Genomic DNA, 20565 nt, shown 5'->3' with positions numbered 1-20565 from the left:
TTACACTATTCAACATGTCCACCTAATTTTACAAACTATATACTTTTAAGATTTGGTTATTCCAAATATACTCAAAATTTATCCAGCTAATGCATCTCGTTCTGTGTGCCCCGTTTTAGGAAAAAATCAGAACGTACCATCATGCAAATCTTCATAATATTTGTTTCAAAATAAAAATATATATTCGGAATCATAAGAAAATATGATACTAATCATACAAACAACTAATAGGACTGAATGATATAAGAGTTTGGAAATATTCCTTTTGAAATATTTTTTTTATCTCCAGTTAATTATTATTTCTAAATAATTTATTGTAATTTCAACCTTCAACGCTTGAAGACATTAATTAGCCCTTTTTATTATGTAGCTAACAACAGATGATTTGACGCAAATTATGAATTGAGAATGTAGTAGAAGGAGCTACCCCTGTAACATCAACATTGATATTAGGAAAACCATTTTTTGCATCTCAGTTACTTTTTCATGACTCGGACATCTCTGAAATTAATTTCCTTTCTATTTCTATTAAAAACTCCTTCCGTAGTATATCATAGTATTAACCTTTTTACTGAAATGTTTATCAGGGATTCACGGAATAATACAAGAAATGTATATATTTTCTCTTAATATAAGACACTCCTAACATAATCATATAGTCTAATAACCTTTATTATTAATGGCTTCTAACTTTTTCTAGTATTCATTAATACAAAACACAAATGGAAATAAGAAAGAAGAATAAAATTAAAATTATAAAAAATAAGTATTAATTTCTTTTAAATATGTGATTACAATAAAATTAAAAGAAATTTAACATGTTTAATAAAAGTTGCTTACAGTAGTTCCTTACAAATAAATAAAAATATTATTGTAGTATATATATATATATATATATATATATATATAAATGAGTTACTTAAATATAAAGAAAAGGTTTTCAATAAAATAATTATTGTTTATAAGAGTTACCTAAAATTAAAACTTTTATTTTGATGTGAATCTCATGTACATAAATTGTTTAAACAGAAATAAAATTATTTATATAAATAAACTTTCTGCAATTTATAACTTTCTTAATGTATAAGTAATTATTTAACTGTAAGTAACTCATATCTAAAATTATATTGAAAACTAATTTTCTTTATAGATAATTAGAATAAAAAATGTTAGTTGCAACAATTATGTTTAATAAAGGTCAAACAAAATGGTAAGGGAAATAATAGTTAACGAAGTTAGTTACGCAAATACTCCCGAGATGTGAAGTGTGGGTACAATTTTTGTCAGTTGGTCCAGAGGATGATACAGTAATACACTTTTAATTTTTGTTATTTGGAAAAGAACAAGTACGTAATAAATTTTGTTAATTTAAAAGAAATATTTATAAATTTATTTACTTGTTTTTATATCATAATATATATAAGTTAAATAAAAGGTTATGATTAATTAATGATGGAGAGACTTATGTGATAGGCGAACATGAGGGGATTATCATTAATTATAGCATTAATTACCAAATAAATACGATCTTTGGTTGGGACCAACTAACCTTTCTCTCTCCATGCAAATCTCATGACCTTCTAACTTCTCCATAATTCTATAATCAAAATAATAATAATAATAATAATAATAATAATAATAATAATATAAGAAAGTAGTAGTTCTAATATTTATTTCTTTTCTTAGTAATACTATTTTCCTTGACCTTACCAAGCCCTATCATACCATCAAATTCCATCATCTTCATCACTTTCTTTCAATTGACCTTACCTTACCTCACCTTTCAATTCATTTTTCGTTTCCTATCCTTTCAAATCCCAATCATCATCATCATCGCATCATCTTATCACCAATAAACAACAAGAAGAACAGCAGCCATGGCCGTGCAGTTTGCAACTCTCTGACATATAATCAGATTCCCAGTTTGGGTTGGGTTGGGCACTATGGAAACTGAAATAATCCAGGGACCTTGGGGATTTCGCTCTTTGCCCAAATTCATATTGTGCACCATTTCTGGGGCCCTCACCGTGTGTTTTGCCATTGGTAATTTTTTCCTTTTCGTTTGCTTTCCTTCATGGATATAACAATGCTTTGTATTCATTAATGGGGGGTCAATAAAATGCTTCTTGTCGCCCTAAAGTTCGAGTCTTTTTTATAATTGCTTTTGACTATTAAGGTCTAATTCTCGAGGCTTCTTGCTAATTACTAGAAAATATAAAAACAAGATTAAATTGTACCATGCATAAATCAAATTTATGTTGCATTTTTTATGTCGCAAAACTTGGATGGTGTTATTTGGGTGTTTTTAGTGATGTTTTCCTCTTCAAATTGGAGTTTTATTCAATAATCAATATCATATATGTTTGCATCAAGGTCAACATAGTTTTTGCAGGTGAAACAACTCTAATCTGATTAAGAAAATACTGAAAGCACGTAAGTATTTGTATTTAAGTTTTTTTCCCAATCTTATGATCTGAATTGGTGATAATGAAATTTATGGTTTGTGTGAAGTTGTTGGTGAAGGTGCTCTTGTTTACAAGGGTGGAAAAAAAATCTGATTGGAGAATGTTTTCCTGGCCAGTAATCACTATTTTAGTGTTGCTAGCTGTGATGTTTGATTATATTAGTCTCATGTTCTGTTTTATGGTTGCAGCTGGTGCCATGACAGGAGCTATAGCTGGTGCTTTAGCAGCTAAGGCTACAAGAAGCGGTCTTCTCCGGGGAGTTTCTTTGGGTGCCATTGCCGGGTCTATACTCTCAGTGGAGGTGTTGGAAGCTTCCCGTGCATACTGGTGTATGGAACAAACTGGCTCACGGGGAGCATCATCTATGGTTGGTAGTCATTTTATTGTTGATTTTCCTTGGTCTAAGTAAAATGATTTGTAACTTTCAAAAACATGAGGCACAAAATGGTTACCCTTTTTAAGTTTTATGCCTTGCCTCTTCATTAAGTAGCATTTTAAGAGCGAGTTAGCCCTTATGTGTGGCGGTCTTAATTCGTAGTTTTAAGTCAATGTTTTAACATTTAAATCCAGGCAGATTTCATAGAAGAACTTGTTCGGGGGAGGCTTGTTGAGGAATCCCTTACACCTGCCATTTTAACTGCCTACAATTTACAGGTAATTTTCCTTTCCCTCTCGCACCACATTTACCTTTTGCAAGTAATAGTTGTATATGTCCATGGATTGCTATAATAACCTTGGTGCATCACCCAATGTTTAAATTGGCAATACTGAGAGCTATTGGGTATGGCCAATTTTTTTATAACCTTAATCCTGTAAGGCTTGTGAGTAACGGCACTTGTTTTAAATATTTTTCCTTTGCAATATGGAAGCAGGCAAAATGACAGTTTCTTTTTCCTCTTCCTTTTGGTTAGTATTATGAAGATATTCACTATTCTTGAATTAGAGACGAACCTCTTTTTCTTTCAATTCAACTAAAACTGGTTTCTCTCAGTTTGATCAGCTTCTTCCAAATTCATTTAACCTATTTAACTATTGAAATCTGACTATTGAGGTTGAAAAAGAAGGACAATCACTAATCACTTCGTAAAAAAAGCCTCTAAACTTTTAGAATGCAAATCATGGTAGAGTGATCTGCTGATATATTTGATAATTTACTAAAATATTCGACGTTGTAAGGCAAAACAAAGATTTCACCGCTGAGAGTTTGTTTTCGTAAAGGAAATCAACCATAAAAGGTACATTAATCAAATCAAGATATGGTACCATGGTTAATCCAAAATCTTTTGAGGGATTTTGTATATTTATCTGAAAATTTAAGCCAAGTTGGACGGGGGAAAACTTTAGGCAGGACAGGGAATTCCTCAATCAATAATTATCTCTAGATTGAGGAATATCTAGTACCTTCATCCAAATTTGCAATATAAAGTTATAACTCGTGACCTTGTTAGATTGTCAGTCCATAGTTTGACGCTATCAACTTCCTGCTCAATACAGAGTGCAAATCATGCACAGTAATCAAAATCTGTAGACACGGACAAGATTTGAATCGTGAATGCGCATATTCTGATAACTCATGACTATGAACACAGATGCCGTTTTAATGCATTCCTTTTTAAGGTTTCACTTGTGCAACGAGGTGTGTCGGTGCACTGTGAACTTTGCCAACTATGTATGACGTCCAGTTGATGGAAAATTACAATACAGAGTAAAAGTTGTTTGCACGATAATCATATGCGCTTTATATAGTAGAGAGATTATTCGCCTCGCCAACTAATGACAGGTGCATGCATCTATAGTAATATATCACTGTCATCGGAACTGTAGCTGTATATGCACATCATTATCTTTAAATTTTAATGTCTTTTAATGACACAACTTCAGTTTTATACCTGCTTTCAACTGCTTGTTGATTTTTGTAACCCGTCTGTAGACCACTTTGGTTTTAACAAGCGTAGTTGTTAAAGCTTATTTACATATAACTGATACGTACATGGGTAAATGTTTTCTGATTTGATTGCTTAGTACATTATCGTTAAGAAGTCCATTATCAATTCTGTACTGGGACTATCTTATCTCGTGATCTGTTTTATAGTGACCACTTTTTGACGTATGATCATTCGTTTTAGTTTGAGCAGGTTGGCATCGCGAATGCAGGCTATGATGAGATTCATGATGTTCATGGCTTAGTGGCACCCAGAGGATTGTCAGGAGATTCACTGAAGAGGTTACCGCACCATATGATCTCAAAGGATATGAAGGCAGAAAATACTTGTACAATATGTTTGCAGGTGAGCATTATTTTTTAAGATATGTGAATGTCCTAATCCCTTTTTGTTACCTGTGTGAAAACCATATAAAAGAACAAAGAATATAGGTAAGAAGGTTTCGAAAATACTAATATTTAAAAGAATAGTGGGTAGGTATTAAATTGAATCCACATTTGATTTCCTTTTTATGAACTGTTAATATAATGGTCTTACTATCTAGAAGTGAAATTTACAGGATATTGAAGTTGGCGAAATTGCAAGAAGCTTACCACGCTGTCACCATACATTTCACTTGATATGTGTGGACAAATGGCTTGTCAAGAATGATTCCTGTCCTGTCTGCAGACAGAATGTGTAACTTGTTCCATGGGCATTCTGAGATTATCTTTATGGGAAGATGTATAAGTTGTATAATTTGTTTTTATAAACTGCATTAAGTTTTGTACAGTTGACTTTGGCATTTTGTAGTATTTATCTGATGTAATTATTAATAAGATTATTTGGTATGAAAGCCAATGCCCAATAACAAATGTTTTGGGAGAAAAAAATTGAGAAAATGGCCTGCTTTAATATTTGAATGAATGAATGACTCTTACTTTCTTAAGCATGTTACATTTTTCTAATTATATTAAAAAAAATTTAAATTCACTGTACAATGTTCCGTATTAGTTTAAAATACGAGAATCCAAGACTAACGTGCAAAAGCAGAAATTTCAGCCCATGAGAATTTAAGAAATTTGATTGATTTTGCTGGCCTATGAATTTGTCGTGTTACTTCCTTGATATTGTTCTTTATGAAGTGGTTGGTTTCAAAGTCGCCATCAGGCCAGCTAAACCACCATTCTCTTAAGCAACATGCCTATCGGTCAAGAATTGTAGGCACCTATGTGTAATTTGTCTCCAGCAATTAGGTTCGTTGATATTTTGAGCACGGGACGCCAGTTTTTTGGTTGCCAAAAAGACTATAAAGTAGTGTATGTAATAGCCACTGATACAACATACGATTAACCTTGCATGTAGATAAATTATTCCTTTTTCAAGGGTGCCTTTCCCCTATCTATGCGTGTATAGACACATTTTGTATCTTGAGTAGGATATAGAAGAGCAACAGACAAGGAGTGTCCTGTTGATATTGTTAGAACAAAACAAAATGGAATATAAAAATAAACATAATTTATTTGGTTGCTTTTCTCAATACTTTTATTCAAAGAAAGCACAACTGCTTTACAATATGGGGAATATAACTGACAGGTTACAAGCTGATATAGACTACAGTGAATAGGGCTTTATCTTGAATTAAACTTGTCGCTATAAGATTATACACAAACTATGCATCACAGCAGCAGCCTTACTTGACTGATTTCTTATAGTTAATTCCAGAGAAAAGCAATTGGCAGTGGTGACAGCAAGCCAGGCAACATAATAGTGCCCTATAGGCCGCCAATTCATGAATATTGTCTGCCAGGTTCAAACAGAGCAAAGCCAGCAGTGAGAATGACATTTAAAATGAGATCATTTTGTGTTTACGGATGAGCATTTGAAGCAGTATTGCAGAATTATCAGTCAGATACATGTGATAATTGAGTCAGAAGTATAACATTATTATACAATATTTTTCACATGGAAGCTGGCTCATAGTCGTAAAGCAAGGTCTGCAATTATTTTACTTGATTATTTCTCATATTGGCAGCCAATTTTGTTTGTATTCAACCATCCATTCAGAAAATTGATATGTCAAACTTTAATTGAGAGACCTCTATGTTGCGAAAATGCAGCTTACATTGGAGCGTGGAATATTGCACACATTCACACAGCAACTGCTTCAGGTCTTTTGCTGGTTTTGATTCCTTTTATAGCTACAAGGGAGTTGAAGCCAGGAAAATCATCAAAATCATATGAATTTACACTCGTTGCAGTATATCTCAACTCACAAAATATTATTTTGGGTACCTTCAGCATAATCTTTAGCTCCAAATACAGCAGAACCAGCAACCAGTGCATTGGCTCCAGCCTCAATCACCTGCCAAAAAAGATTATACTAAAAATTGGATCTTACAACTCAAATGGATCACTCTTATTACTATGCCTTGTTAAAAGCATTCTAATCCTATGAACTTGCTCGTCATTATTTCTCTCCAAATCTTTGTTCCGTCCAACAGATGGAGCACTTAGCCAAAATACAGAGGTATATATAAATTTGAAGTGCATTTACCAAAAAAGTACACATATAAACTTGAATTGCGCAAACAGATTGATTAGATACACATGTCACATCATCTGTTTCCCAATATTTTATGATGAGTTAGTTCATTGAGCACAATCAGATTCTGTTCACCATGTAGAAGACAATATGATTATGTGTACGTTACCTTGTAAGCATTTCCTGGTCCAACTCCACCATCTACTTCAATCCATGGATTTACTCCCTGAAGACAAAGAGGGAGACAAAAAACAGATGTAATTATGTATGACATAGAAGTAGGGAGAAAACAAAAAGTAATACACAGTAATACAAATATAAAACCATACCTTCTCTGCGCACAGTCTTCTCAAATCAGAAATTTTCTTTACTTGACTCTCAATAAAACTCTGGCCACCAAAGCCCGGGTTTACAGACATGATTAAGACCAAATCAACCACTGTCAACACCATAACAAGATTAATAGTTTTTAAATTTTAACTACTAAAACATTTTTTATACATATAATTTGAACTAAAGCTTTAAAACAAGAAACTAATTACAAAAATGTGTAGAACATGATATAGAACTATACTGTTACTAGCAGAATGAAAGTTCAAAAGGTACTTAATGATTAAGCAAAAAAAATAACTAAAGTTCTTGATCTTTCAAATTCGTTGACTTTCATTGAATATTCAGTTGACACAGAAATGAAAAAAAAAAATAAAGAAAACAAAGACATGCTCTATATAACAACAAAAAAGTCAAGTGCAACTCACCAAAAAACTGGAATAGTATGTGTGAACTTAGATTTGAGAATAAACTGTAAAACTTTAAGCATAGGACTAATATGTCTAACACTGCTATTAAACCTGCTGACTAAATCTCTGTCTTCTGTTTATAAATTAAAATTTTCTGTTACAAGTATTGTCAAGACACAGAAACAGTTTCACAAAGCCAGATTGCACCCATAATGCAGGAAAGAAACATAACTCCAAGTTAACTAACTGCTTTGCTAACTTTTCTATTCTAAACTCAATGCAGACTGGGCTGGTATTGGTCCATGGTTAAAGCTTAGAAAGCCACAGTTAGAATATTGGGAACCCAAGTCAGAAATATTAGAGAGAACGACTACTGCTAACATTGTATAATGAAAAGAAAGGAGACAATAAAGGGAGTAAAAATGGCTCACCATCAAGGACATATTCTATTGCGCTTAAGGGAGTTCCAGGGTTTAATACAACTCCAGCTTTGGCTCCCAGACTTTTAACCTAAATCAGGAGAAAGAAGTCAGGTATATTAAGCAGAAAAATTTAAAGCAGGAGTGCGAAAATTTCCATGTAACCAAGGATTAATTTCAACTGTCCAGTTCCCTAGCTGGCTTTTAACACAACTGCATATAACAATTTATGGTTCTGAAAAAAAGAAACCAACTCTGAAATAGATATACCCAAAAGTATAAGGCCTCATATTTCACACCATGGTGCAAACATTGATTAAGACAAAGGAAAGGTTATGAGATGGTATAAGGCTTCCAAAATCTATTTATTTATTTATACACTTAGCTGGCATGAAGAGGCCAACCATTCCTCATTATGAATAGGAAGTACGCAACTTCATATAGCACTGGCCAATTATATAAAGAGACCAATGCCTTCTACTGCATTTTACCATAACCTAAATAATAGGTGATTATGAACCCAAACCAACCAAGAAAGGGATAAAAGAGACAGGTGAACCAAAGCAAACCAACCAATTAGCATCACAGGTCTCAAGAAAATATTGAAAGAACATGTAACAGCAAAAGGAATTTCACCTTTTTTGAAAAAGTTTTAAAAATACTAAAATTCATTCTAAGGTCAGTCCTGGTTTAAGAATTTCCTTGACATAAGATTTGGCTTTCTGCTTCATCAAAGGGTTATAAACACTCCCGTCCTCAAATGCTTCACGAAAAAGTACTCCAATTTCAATATAACAATTTGGTCAGGGAAATTGATGTCTTAAATACCACGAGAATTTGTTATAGTCATTTCTTTATCCTGTCCTCAGACTGCCTTGTTAATGCTCTATCCACATCGTGAAGTATATTCTATAGATATCCTTAATAATATAAGTAACCAAGACATCCCTTTACTGTCACTTAAAATCTCAGACATTTATCCCAGCATCATGTCACTAGTACTGTGTCCTTGACAACAAAAATCTCAAATTGCATGTGTACAGCTCCTTTGATAATCTTTTTATTTCATTTACAATTGATCAAAGTTGCCTCCTTGGTATCAGTTTTCAGTTGGAACAACTTTGTTCAAGAATTAGACAGTTCAGGAGGAAATCTTACTTGATTAACTGTACGGTGCAAATGGATGGTGGAAGATTGTTCACAATGAACACTGACAATATCAGCTCCTGCCTTGATAAAATCTGGCACCCTTTGTTCAGGCTCCACAATCATCTAAAGTATTTAAAAAAAAGTAAGAAAAGTACTTAGATTCAGTATCAGCTTAAATTTGTATGCGTGTATAGATGATTAGAAGACTACCAGGTGCACATCCAAAGGAAGATCTGTCACAGGGCGCAATGCATCAACCACAAGAGGTCCAATTGTAATATTTGGGACAAAGCGACCATCCATTACATCAACATGAATCCAATCACAACCAGCCAACTCCACTGCTTTCACCTAGACAAGATAACACACGAACTCCAACATTCATGATTAGTTCCTAGAAAACAAAAATACGGGTTCACTAGCAATTAGAAAACTTGATAAAATGAGAATCAAATATAGTACATTGTAAAGTATGTTACCAAACCTGCTCTCCCAATTTTGAAAAGTTAGCAGAAAGAATGGATGGAGAAACAATGATATCGCTTTTTGAAAACTTGTCAACACGAGATGAAGCCTTCACGATGGTTGAAATTTTCCTCCTGAATTCACAAAGTAGAAAAAGTTAAAAAGGGACATTAAAGAAGGCTATATTATTCTTTCAAATACCCCAAAGCACAAACCATATCTAACAAATTATACATGCACTGCAATCTGCATAAATATGTACCGATCACAAGAAAGTTGTTAGCACTCCATATGAACACAAGACCACAAATAAATACATCGAAATGCTGGCTAATAAAACGAAGCTCTGAAGCTACCATGTTTTAGCCAATGGACGAGATTCCCAAACCTTACCAAAAAATGATCAAATATGAAAGAAATGGGTACAAATAAACAGAACCATCCAGGTTGAAAAACAGCATAGTTGTCACGATCCTCCCGGATAAAAATAACACGAATTGAAACCAGGAAGGAGACAATGCAAGACGATGGCATTAAGTAAATCATTTAACTTTTGAATTATCTGACTGCAAGCTACCCAAAGGTCGTTCTTTTCTTTTAATTTGAACAAACAGTATTGTCCAGTTATCTCCACAAATACCCACAATCACATAAAGGGGTCCCAGTGAGTGAATTTGATTTGATTGTCAATCAAAAACACAGGAGTGAAATTCATGAGAAATTCATCCTCTGGGTGTCCCAATCCACCAAAGTAGGAAGTATGAATAGGAATACCTGGAGAAAGTGAGGGAAGGAGGATGAAAAAGAGTGGCTTTGTGAAGGTGGAGACCATTGATTTGGGATTGGAGGGTGGATGAACACAAGGAAGAAGTTGCAGCCATCTCCTTCTTCAACTAAATTCAAGTTTGCGTTACCAATCCTATGGTTCCACAAAAGAGTGCGTGTGTTTGTGTGAGGTGTGTTGTGGTGTGAATTGATTGGATTTTGTAATATGAAAAATGGAAAATCAGATGAATGACACGTGGCATTTGGTTTGGTGGAGATGTGCTTATCTGCAACGGTTGGTTGATGCTGCTCTTCTCTCCCGCACCTCTCACTCAACCATACCATAAACAATTATTAAACACTTCTTACATCAACTATCTCGAGCAAGTTACTCATTTTTTCTCATTTTTGCAATTCATGCATTTCACTACTCCTTTATTGTAATCTCTTGCTTCATCTGGTATAATTTTTTATAACATATTCTTACATTTACATGATATTTTTTCCACATGTTTTAAATATATTTTTGTAACGATTACTTTATTTTATAAACGAAACCGATGTCGTTATTTCTTAATATTTTGTTATAATTTCTTCTAAGTGGGTTAAATATGTTTTTGATCTCTTAATTTTGAGTGAATTTTGAAAATAGTTCATTTCAAAACTTTAAACAAATTCAATCTTTCTTCTTTCGAAATATATGGATTTAGTCATTTTAATCAAATTTTGTTAAGTTTATTTGACATTTCAAGCGTATTTCATAATAGTATTTCACTTAACATTAAAGTAAAAATGTGTCAAATAATATAAACAACTCAAATACAATCCTAAAATATGTACGAAACATCAAATAAACCTAACAAAATTTGATTAAAAAGATTAAATTCACGTATTCTGAGAGATAAAGGATTAAATTGATTCAAAATTTTAAAATAGACTAATTTTAAAATTTACTTAAAGTTAAGGAACGAAAAACATATTTAACTTTTTTATTGTTAAATCGAACAAACTTTCTCTCAACATTAATTAAATTTTCTTGTTGTCAAATTCAATTGTGAGATTTTTTTGAATTAATATTGATTAAAACGTGAGAAAAAAATACTTTCAATTAATTATCTTGTAAAAATAATCATAATAAATATTAGTTTATATAATTGTGATTGATATCAACCAAAAACTATATTGACCCATGTCAATCAACAAATAACTTTATGAATGTCACTTAATAAAATTTGTCAACAATTTAACATAAACTAAGTTTGACTAAACGGATAAATTAAGATTGACTAAAAGGATAATGAATAATGATATTCTTGAATTAATAACAGTTGTTTAATATTTAATTTATTTTTCAACAAGATTGTTCAATAACAGTGTTGGGTAATATTTAAATGTGTAGAAATTTTTGTTGACACTAATAGTTTCATCACTCACATATAAGATTAGAGATAATGTACTACTAAATAGTTTTTCAACCAAATTGATAGTCATGTTTAAATTGGGGACTATGTGATAGTAGGCATTTTTTTAAACCACATTAATAGTTTATATATTGAGACCATAACAAAGATTGTGAAGGCAAAGCCTTATTTATACAGGTGACAATCTTGTTAAAATTAATGGTTTAAAAAATATCAATATAATCAATAAAGTTGTTAATTCATAATTAAAGCTTGAATTTTTACTATTATTAGGATTTTTAAGTGTGTTTAATTTTAATTATTACTGAATCGACATAATAACTAAAAAAATCAATTAATTAAAGAAATAGAGGAAAGTAAAGATTAGGAAAATCTAATTAAGACCTTAAAAGAAATAACCAATTATAAATTATACAGGGGGAGCTTTACTTGATGGGTCCCGTAAATTCTTTACTATAACATTTTGATGTTCATGGTGAAAGTAAAAAAAAGTTGTTATTTTGGGATGCATTTGTAAGATATAAAATCTCATGAGATAATTTGGAATCTTTTTGTTGACATTTTTGTTTGATTTTTCATAGAATAAAAAGAGCTGCAAACGTCATTGAAAACGACTTTTTGGCTTTGTTTAGATAGAAGAGTGAATTTGGGAAACTGAATTTACGTGGATTTGGAGTTAATATAAGTTGTTTGAATTAAGGGAAAATTTGTATGATTTGGATGAATTAAAGAGAAAAATTTGTAAAAGTTAGTGAATGATACAATAGATTTGATAAATTAAAAAATATAAACTAAAGTAAGTAACCTTGAATATGGAGTTTTTATTTTTTATTCTTTTATGTAATTGTCATATTTCATTTGTTCACCCATTTAATCCCATCGATAAAAATTTCAGGTTAAATTAAAAACATAGAACCCTATTAAAAATATGACAACAATAAAGTCAATAAAACCTGAAGCTGAATCCAAAATTATTTCATCACGTGCTCTTATCATCATCATCGTCAACAACACTCAAACTCCTTCACCAAGTCATATAGAGACTTTATTATACCAATAAAAGAGATGAATAATTTTGTTAATTCACTATTCAACAATCACCGACCACCATTGTTAATGTCTATTGAGGAGTCCAAAACTTTTACCGAATTTTTTGGTGTTGTTTTCGGTTAAATATTAAAAATATATTATATTGATATTTTAAATATTTTTTTAATATATTTTAAAATTAATGATAATTAATGTATTGTGAATAAAAAAATACAAAAAAATTCAACAAAAAAAATATAAATTTCTATTGAGTGTGTTTCTTCTTGTCGCCGTCATCTAGCACTCAGAATAACATAAAACAGGTTTCACAAATTTATCAATTTCAGGAAACTCAAGAGTGTGTCTGTTTAGAAAAACATGAGACACTTGAGAGTTCCTAGAAGAGAAACCAAAAGACAAGACAAAAACCCCAAAATAAAATAATCTAAAAACGAAGAGAAGCCGCCAGCAAAATTTTAAATTGTTATTTTTTAAAATTTTTTTGAAAAAAACTCATTTTTACCTTGTTAAATTTAAAAAATATTTGAGTATTTAAATTTTAAAGAAAACATTTTCAATCCTGAAATAAGATGACAAATAGAAGAAATTAAAAGTAAAACACGAGGCTACCAACCTTTGATATTGTCTATTTTCAAAGATCACATTACTACCATTTTTAACAACACCATTCAACTCTCGAGACTAAAAATATACTTTTCCGAAATTTAAAAATTAGAATAAACATTTTTTAATCTTAATATTCAAAGTCAAATTTAACTTAAATTGCATAATTTTTTTTTATTTGAACAACGAAGATGTAGGTGTCATAAATACGTGCGCATGATATATGCACGACCGAAAAAAATAAAACACGTGACATCATATTTATGTTTTTGTTTGAATTTTAAAATGAAAATTTCCAAGAACAGAGTCGGTAACGGTAACGGGAAAAAGGGGCGTAAAAAGGTGTCACCGACAGTTCATTTCCGTAATTTCATCCAATTTTGAGAAACAGTAAGATTATTATCCTAATTTTGAGAGAATTACAACGTTATTAAACTATTCTTTCCAACCAAACAAATTAATGTCGATCGCATCATGGTCTGCGGCGTCTAAACCAAATCACTCTATCTGCTCCGACACCCACTCACTCGTACTCTGCTGCATTCATTCACTGTTTTACCACCAATTTTTGTGATGAAGAAGTTCCCACTCTCACACTCCGATTTGGACTCTAAATGTGCCTTCACTTTCTCACTCATGCGTTTGATGGCTTTTTTCGTCGCTACTTTCGTTCTCTGCTCTGTTATTTTCTCTGTCTCCGTTGTTCTTCGAGACCCTCCCTCAGATGCGGCACTTCGCGAACCCTCATCACTCACCCCTCTCTTTCAAATCACTCAAGGTACCTTTTTCATTTCCTTGCTAAAGGGTTAACTGCTTTCACCTTTTTATCCCATCGCATTGCTAAAGTTGTAACATTTCTTTTCTTTTTCCTCTCATGACTTGTAGATTTGGACAATGATACCTCTGATTCTGTTCAGTTGCTTCGAGATAAACTGCACGGTGGCCTTTTAGTTGATGGATTTGATGAAAATTCCTGTCTCAGCAGATACCAATCAGCCGAGTATCATCTCAAAGGGCTGTCGGGAAACCCTTCTTCTTACCTCATTTCTAGGTTAAGAAAATATGAAGCTCAACACAAACAGTGTGGACCTTACACTGAATTCTATAACAAAACAGTGGAACAACTTAGGTCTGGTAAATTTACGGAGTCCTCACCTTGTAAATATGTTGTATGGATTTCATTTAGTGGGTTAGGGAATAGGATATTGACCCTAGCTTCTGCATTTCTTTATGCTCTTCTCACAAACCGTGTTCTGCTGGTTGACCCTGGAGTGGATATGGCTGATCTTTTTTGTGAGCCATTTCCAGATACTTCCTGGTTTCTCCCTGCTGATTTTCCTCTTACCGCTCAGTTTAATAGTTTCAGTCAGAAATCTGATGAATGTCATGGGAAAATGCTGAAAAATAAATTGGTTGTAAATTCCAATGTTCCTTCTTTTGTCTACCTTCACATAGTCCACGATTATGATGATCATGATAAGCTTTTCTTTTGTGATGAAGAGCAACATTTTCTCCAGGAAGTGCCTTGGTTAGTGATGAAAACAGATAATTACTTTGTCCCATCTCTATTCTTGATGCCATCATTTGAGCAGGAGCTGAATGATCTCTTCCCAAATAAAGAAACAGTTTTCCATTTCTTGGGTAGGTATCTGTTCCACCCCACTAACAGTGTGTGGGGACTTGTTACCAGATACTATCAAGCTTATTTAGCTAAAGCCGATGAAAGAGTGGGGATACAAATTAGAGTGTTTGACACAGAACCCGGTCCATTTCAACATGTATTGGATCAGATCTTAGCTTGTACTTCCAAGCATAAACTTTTGCCTGATGTTAACAATCAGCAGGATGCTACCAATTCATCAGGAAGTCCCAAGTCAAAAGCGGTGTTGATGGCATCCTTAAGCTCTGGTTATTTTGAAAAGGTAAGAGACATGTATTGGGAATACCCTACGGTGACAGGAGAAGTTGTTGGTGTTTACCAGCCGAGCCATGAAGGATATCAACAAACACAGAAGCAGATGCACAACCAAAAAGCTTGGGCAGAAATGTATCTCTTAAGCTTAACTGATGTGTTGGTTACAAGCTCTTGGTCTACTTTTGGCTATGTGGCTCAGGGGCTTGGAGGTTTAAAACCATGGATTCTGTACAAACCTGAGAACCGAACAGCCCCAGATCCTCCCTGTCGGCGTGCCATGTCAATGGAGCCATGTTTCCATGCTCCTCCCTTCTATGATTGCAAGGCCAAGAGAGGAACTGACACAGGTGAACTTGTTCCGTATGTGAGGCACTGTGAGGATATGAGCTGGGGCCTTAAGCTTGTAGACACTGATACTTATCGCTAGTTATGGCCATCCATATACAATGTATGCTATGATGTATTGTTCCAAATTTTGGTGTAAAATAGAATTGAGTTATTTCTTTGATTTGTGTATCCACTGTTCTCTCCGAGAATCATGGTATTAGCTTTACTATTTCAGGGCTATTGACTGCGTAGAAATGACTTTTTCTTAATTTTGTTTACATTGCTAAATATTAGTTATTAATTCTCGTTCCATGCACTTTTATTATTAGTTAAACTTATATCCATTTATTTGTGACTTCAAATTATATTACTCTTTTACAAGGCACGAGAACTTCAAATTTTCAGTCACTGATATTCTGGTAGTTGTGACCTCAGTTACAGCAGAAAAAGAAAAAAAGAAAGGAATGTTCCCTATAAAGTCACTGTGGAGTTCATTTCATCAATCATTCTTGGCGGAACTATCACATTAGCCATTTTCATTCTATTCTAAGTTGAATATTCTTTCAGAAAGTTTAGTATATCAACTGGCGGACCTGATATGTTTAGTGTATGACAAACAAACTACGAATGTAAGTCTCTAACGTATTCTATAATTGTCTGTTTATTTTCCTGTTCCAAAAAAATGCAACAAAACCATTCATGGTTTACAATCTCATAAGTGTTTTCAGAGAAGCAACAACAATAAACATCTGGTAGACAATACCTGTAAATTATAAACCACACTCTGCGATCTTAATTCATGATCCAGCAGCTTCTTGTAAAAAAGGTGTAAACTTTTTCAGTCCATCCGAAAAATATAACTGAAATGCTTAAAGATTGGACTTGTCTAATGTTGTTGGGCTTGATTTTAAGCCCAATGTTATGTGCCTTCCAAAAAGGCCATTTAGAAAGTGTTTGTTGATTTCAACGTTGGTGGGTGAAGGTAGTGGAAGCATACATACCATAATGGGAGAGTAATGGAGAATAATAAAATTCAACAGAAAAGGTCGCTATCAGAGAAGAATATATCTTAATCTCAAGAGTTTACAAAAAGGTTGAGAAAACACAAAAGTTAGGAGGCACATCTCCATCCTATCAAATTCGAATCATTTCCAATCCAAGTCAAAGAGATCAAAAGTTAAGCTTTTGGAAATTGCCAATAAAGTAAGCAACTCTATATATTTCCACGCCTGTTTTCTTATTGCGTTCCAATTAATCGACGTTTTTTTAATTTTTGGTAAAAAGAGGAGATTATCAACGTATTTTCACACGGAAATTAAATATCATATTATCCACATATTGGATAATGCTTTAGTACTTCTTCACAAAAATCTAATCACTCTCACTAAAACCACTTTCCTATTTCTTTACACGTGTGACTAATGAAAACAACGTCTATGGTTGTAGGCTCTTTGGATATTTGGTAATAAATTCAAAGTCAATTACTATTTCCTTCCCTTTTTAATTTTTCCATCAAAGTTTTACCCACTAATACGAGGCCCCATGGAGAGTTTGAGGAGATAGTAGTGATATCCATATGATGTGGATGGAAGCAATTCCCTAAGAGTTGACCCTATGAGTTGAGTGGCGTAGTGTAATGAAGGTGAAAGAAATATTTGGCCTTATTTTAGAGGACTAAGAAGAAATGCAAGCATATGAAAGTTTACCAAAAGAAAATTGTCACATATGCGTCTAGAAGTTTTGTAATGAATAATGACACCAAAAGAGTCCACTTATGAGGCACCATTCCCTTCCCAAACAAAACTCCAATTTCCTTTTCAATTGAAGTCCCAATTGGATTTCTCCAAGCTCTGCTTCTCACTTATATCATCTTTTCCTTTTCACATTCACTTTTCCTCAAACCCAATTACATGCCTCCATATCACTTTCTTCAATCACACCCCTTTTACTATTACTTTCATTTTTGCATAAAGGGAATCTACTAACTAACCACATCATTTCTTATTCTTTCAAATGTCTCACTCCCACACCACACTGCAATCATTTTCTCTGCTTCACTCTTCTACTTTTGATTAACTTTCATTATATATATGCTTTTTACACCCGTGGATATCTCATTTTTCTCTTCGCCAGTTGCATCTTTTATTTTCTAATAATGATATTTTGACAACTTTTTCTTAAAATCTGAATTGACATTTTTTAATTAATTTTGAAATATAAATAAATAAATAATTATTTACCTTTATTATTATAATGTTTCCACTTACTTCATTTGGATAGTATATGAATAATAAGACCCCATTAAGTGGCCTCATGGGTGTGAAATAATTGACATTATCTAATCATAGTAAGAATCAACATTGTGGTTAGCAAACATGATAGCGACACGTGACCACATGATCCCATACACGTAGTTCCCCCATCACCCTTCATTCTTGGAATTCTTGCATTTCATTTGCAAAAATATTTATATTAAATATTATGTAATCTCTGTTTGGTAAGCCAGTTTCTTCATTTTTCAACTAAAAATGTTTAGATATTAATAACGGTGGCTTGTGAATATTTGTTGATGAGAAAAAAATTAAAAAAAAAAAGTTCTTGTGGAGAGAACAATGATTGGAGGCTGAGTGGGTCGCGAAGACCAGAATCACAATAATGGAAATCAATTTTTGCCTTTTGGACTTTTGGATGGCACTGCCACACGGAAGTAAGTTTTGTGAACTCCTTCTATATTATATCACAATAATGTTCAATATGTTAAACTATGATACGTGAATGATATAATTATATATTTAGCCTAATTGAATTTAAATTATGATAAAATCTGAAACATTAAAAGATATCACTTCAAGTGTTAATAAAAAATTCAGAAAACATTGCTTTTATACTATATGGTGAACGTACCGAGACATTTGGCAAGAAAGAGAGAAAACTTCTTTCTTTCTTTTTTTTTTATCAAAATTGTACTAATTGTTAAAAATCTAATTGAAGTGTCCCACAACGTGTCGTTATCTCATTTATCTTTTTTCTTTCTCTACGTGATAACATTAAAATTTTGATTTAATTTAACTAACTCTTTTTTCAAAAATGCTATTTGTAAAATAATTTTATATGACAAAATATTTTTTATTTATATGTTATATACAATTTACTGCATATCATAATAGTAAAAAAATATAAAATACAACAAATAATATTGTGTAAATTATTATATAAACTACACAAAGAATATATTGGGAAAAATTATCTACTAAAACAATTATTATGTCTGGATACCTTATTCCAACATTATGTGACTATTTCTCTATATAATATATTAAAAGCAAAATTTTATTTCATAAAAAGTTTACAATAAAACAATTATTTGTAAATTTAAATTAGTTTATACATCAGGTTGATAAAAAGGAATCTTCAAACAAAATTTTACATTTTTTTTAAGAAGATAGAATAAATTAAGTGAAGAATTAGTATTTGTTGATTTTTACTCTATATAAAATATTATAGATAACAAGAAAAAAAATATTTATAAATTTAAATTAGTTTATATATCAAGTTAATATATTTTTAAAGTGATGTTAAAAAGAATCTTCAAACAAATTTTTTGATTTTTTTTAAGAAAATAGAATAAATGAAGTGAAGTATTAGTATTTGTTGATTTTGATTGTATATAATATATTAGAGATAAAAAGAAATAAATATAGGAAAGAAGAAAAAATGGGATGGGTGTGGGACACAGTGCCACTCCCCAATTCTCCTTATGGTCACTCTGTCAGATACCACATTCACACAACCTCGGATGCTACAACAAATTTTCATGTTCTCATTCTCAAATAGTCCAGTTCGATCTAACATGGAAACCGGATCGATCAAATTGGTTTGCAGTAAGAGATTATTCTCTTATATCCTATTAAGATATATATATATATATATATATATATATATATATATATATATATAGATTTAAAATTTATGGATATTTTTGAATATTAAAAAAAATTAAAAATAAAATCTAAATAAAATTTTAATTAGATTAATAAAATATAAATTAAATTTTAATTTTAATATTTTGTGAGTAACAAATATTCGCGGATATGAGTAGTATGATATTTCGACCTCTTTATAAACAAATATTAAAATATCGAATAATGACATTTTAATCTCTTTTTTTTTTTTATCTACTTTTAACCGACTACTTCAATCACCATTAAATCCTCACACCACATCACTAAAAAGAATCAAAAAAAATTATATAATGGTGATTGAAAAAGTGGGTTAAAATTGGATCAAAAAAAATATGTTAAAATATCATTATCCTAAAATACTTGTTACCCACAAATAATAAATATATGTAGATACCAATTATTCATCATAAATTTTATCTCCAGATAGATACGGACATATATATTTTTGTCATCCCTAATTAAATCAATTCAAATTGACCTTATTCATCTAATATAATTTAAATTTAATAATTTAAAATTTATATTTGATTATCTAATTTATTGGATTAATCGGATTCAGATTTTTTAATTATGGGTTAATTTGATCGAATTTTACATTAAAAATTTATATTAAATTAAATGTTTTTAATAAAAAATTACTTTTATTTTAAATAAATGACATAAATAATAAATATAGTGAATTTTTAAGTTAATAAAATGACATGTATAATCTATATCTATATATTTATACTTACATATAAAAGGGATTCTCTATTTTTGTATCTATATTTCTATTTCCAATTTTATCTTTTAATATATTTTTTTAAATTAAACAATT

The 20565-nt window shown here is 31.6% G+C and overlaps 3 protein-coding genes across 6 annotated transcripts; 2 read left to right on the top strand and 1 right to left on the bottom strand.

Annotated features, from left to right (window-relative positions):
• Positions 1-1696: 1696 nt before the first annotated feature.
• LOC114177137 (RING/U-box superfamily protein) lies at positions 1697-5243 on the top strand. Of its 4 annotated transcripts, none has more exons than XM_085670977.1 (5): positions 1697-2043; positions 2654-2832; positions 3036-3119; positions 4601-4753; positions 4956-5243. In XM_085670977.1, exons 1-5 carry the CDS (start codon positions 1944-1946, stop codon positions 4956-4958), a joined length of 519 nt encoding a protein of 172 aa, XP_085527103.1. In that variant the 5' UTR covers positions 1697-1943; the 3' UTR covers positions 4959-5243. The 4 variants fall into 4 exon arrangements, with proteins under 4 accessions (XP_085527103.1, XP_085527102.1, XP_027918192.1 ...); XM_085670976.1 differs by having other exon boundaries at positions 1698-2043; positions 4592-4753; XM_028062391.2 differs by having other exon boundaries at positions 1699-2043; positions 4968-5243.
• Positions 5244-5890: 647 nt separating this feature from the next.
• On the bottom strand, positions 5891-10689 carry RPE (D-ribulose-5-phosphate-3-epimerase). Its single transcript, XM_028062389.2, has 10 exons — positions 10480-10689; positions 9725-9839; positions 9451-9591; positions 9250-9363; positions 8104-8182; positions 7262-7371; positions 7102-7158; positions 6683-6752; positions 6513-6588; positions 5891-6190 (listed from the first exon to the last, which is right to left on the bottom strand). The coding sequence occupies exons 1-9, from the start codon at positions 10584-10586 to the stop codon at positions 6539-6541; spliced, it is 843 nt and encodes a 280-aa protein (XP_027918190.2). The 5' UTR covers positions 10587-10689; the 3' UTR covers positions 5891-6190; positions 6513-6538.
• A 3298-nt stretch (positions 10690-13987) lies between these two features.
• Positions 13988-16096, top strand: LOC114179859 (galactoside 2-alpha-L-fucosyltransferase-like). Its single transcript, XM_028066337.2, has 2 exons — positions 13988-14322; positions 14430-16096. The coding sequence occupies exons 1-2, from the start codon at positions 14118-14120 to the stop codon at positions 15884-15886; spliced, it is 1662 nt and encodes a 553-aa protein (XP_027922138.1). The 5' UTR covers positions 13988-14117; the 3' UTR covers positions 15887-16096.
• The last annotated feature ends 4469 nt before the right edge of the window (positions 16097-20565 follow it).

The sequence above is a fragment of the Vigna unguiculata genome, chromosome 3 (genome assembly GCF_037176805.1).
Source record: "Vigna unguiculata cultivar grain cowpea cultivar isolate G323 ecotype 2 chromosome 3, ASM3717680v1, whole genome shotgun sequence".
In the NCBI taxonomy this organism is placed as follows: Eukaryota; Viridiplantae; Streptophyta; class Magnoliopsida; order Fabales; family Fabaceae; genus Vigna; species Vigna unguiculata.
Note: the sequence above shows the minus strand (reverse complement) of the source record. Positions and strands in the feature narration are given on the sequence as shown.

What these genes read in the sequence shown, in the direction of transcription:
- RPE (XM_028062389.2), bottom strand. Translation starts at nt 10,586, where the DNA reads ATGGCTGCAACTTCTTCCTTGTGTTCATCCACCCTCCAATCCCAAATC. An exon ending in TTTCAAAATTGGGAGAGCAG is followed by an intron (nt 9,592 to 9,724) that starts GTTTGGTAACAT and finishes TATCTTGTCTAG; the next exon opens with GTGAAAGCAGTGGAGTTGGC. An exon ending in TGCACCGTACAGTTAATCAA is followed by an intron (nt 8,183 to 9,249) that starts GTAAGATTTCCT and finishes CTCCTGATTTAG; the next exon opens with GTTAAAAGTCTGGGAGCCAA.
- LOC114179859 (XM_028066337.2), top strand. Translation starts at nt 14,118, where the DNA reads ATGAAGAAGTTCCCACTCTCACACTCCGATTTGGACTCTAAATGTGCC. An exon ending in TCTCTTTCAAATCACTCAAG is followed by an intron (nt 14,323 to 14,429) that starts GTACCTTTTTCA and finishes CATGACTTGTAG; the next exon opens with ATTTGGACAATGATACCTCT.
- LOC114177137 (XM_028062390.2), top strand. Translation starts at nt 1,944, where the DNA reads ATGGAAACTGAAATAATCCAGGGACCTTGGGGATTTCGCTCTTTGCCC. An exon ending in CACGGGGAGCATCATCTATG is followed by an intron (nt 2,833 to 3,035) that starts GTTGGTAGTCAT and finishes ATTTAAATCCAG; the next exon opens with GCAGATTTCATAGAAGAACT. An exon ending in CTTGTACAATATGTTTGCAG is followed by an intron (nt 4,754 to 4,967) that starts GTGAGCATTATT and finishes TGAAATTTACAG; the next exon opens with GATATTGAAGTTGGCGAAAT.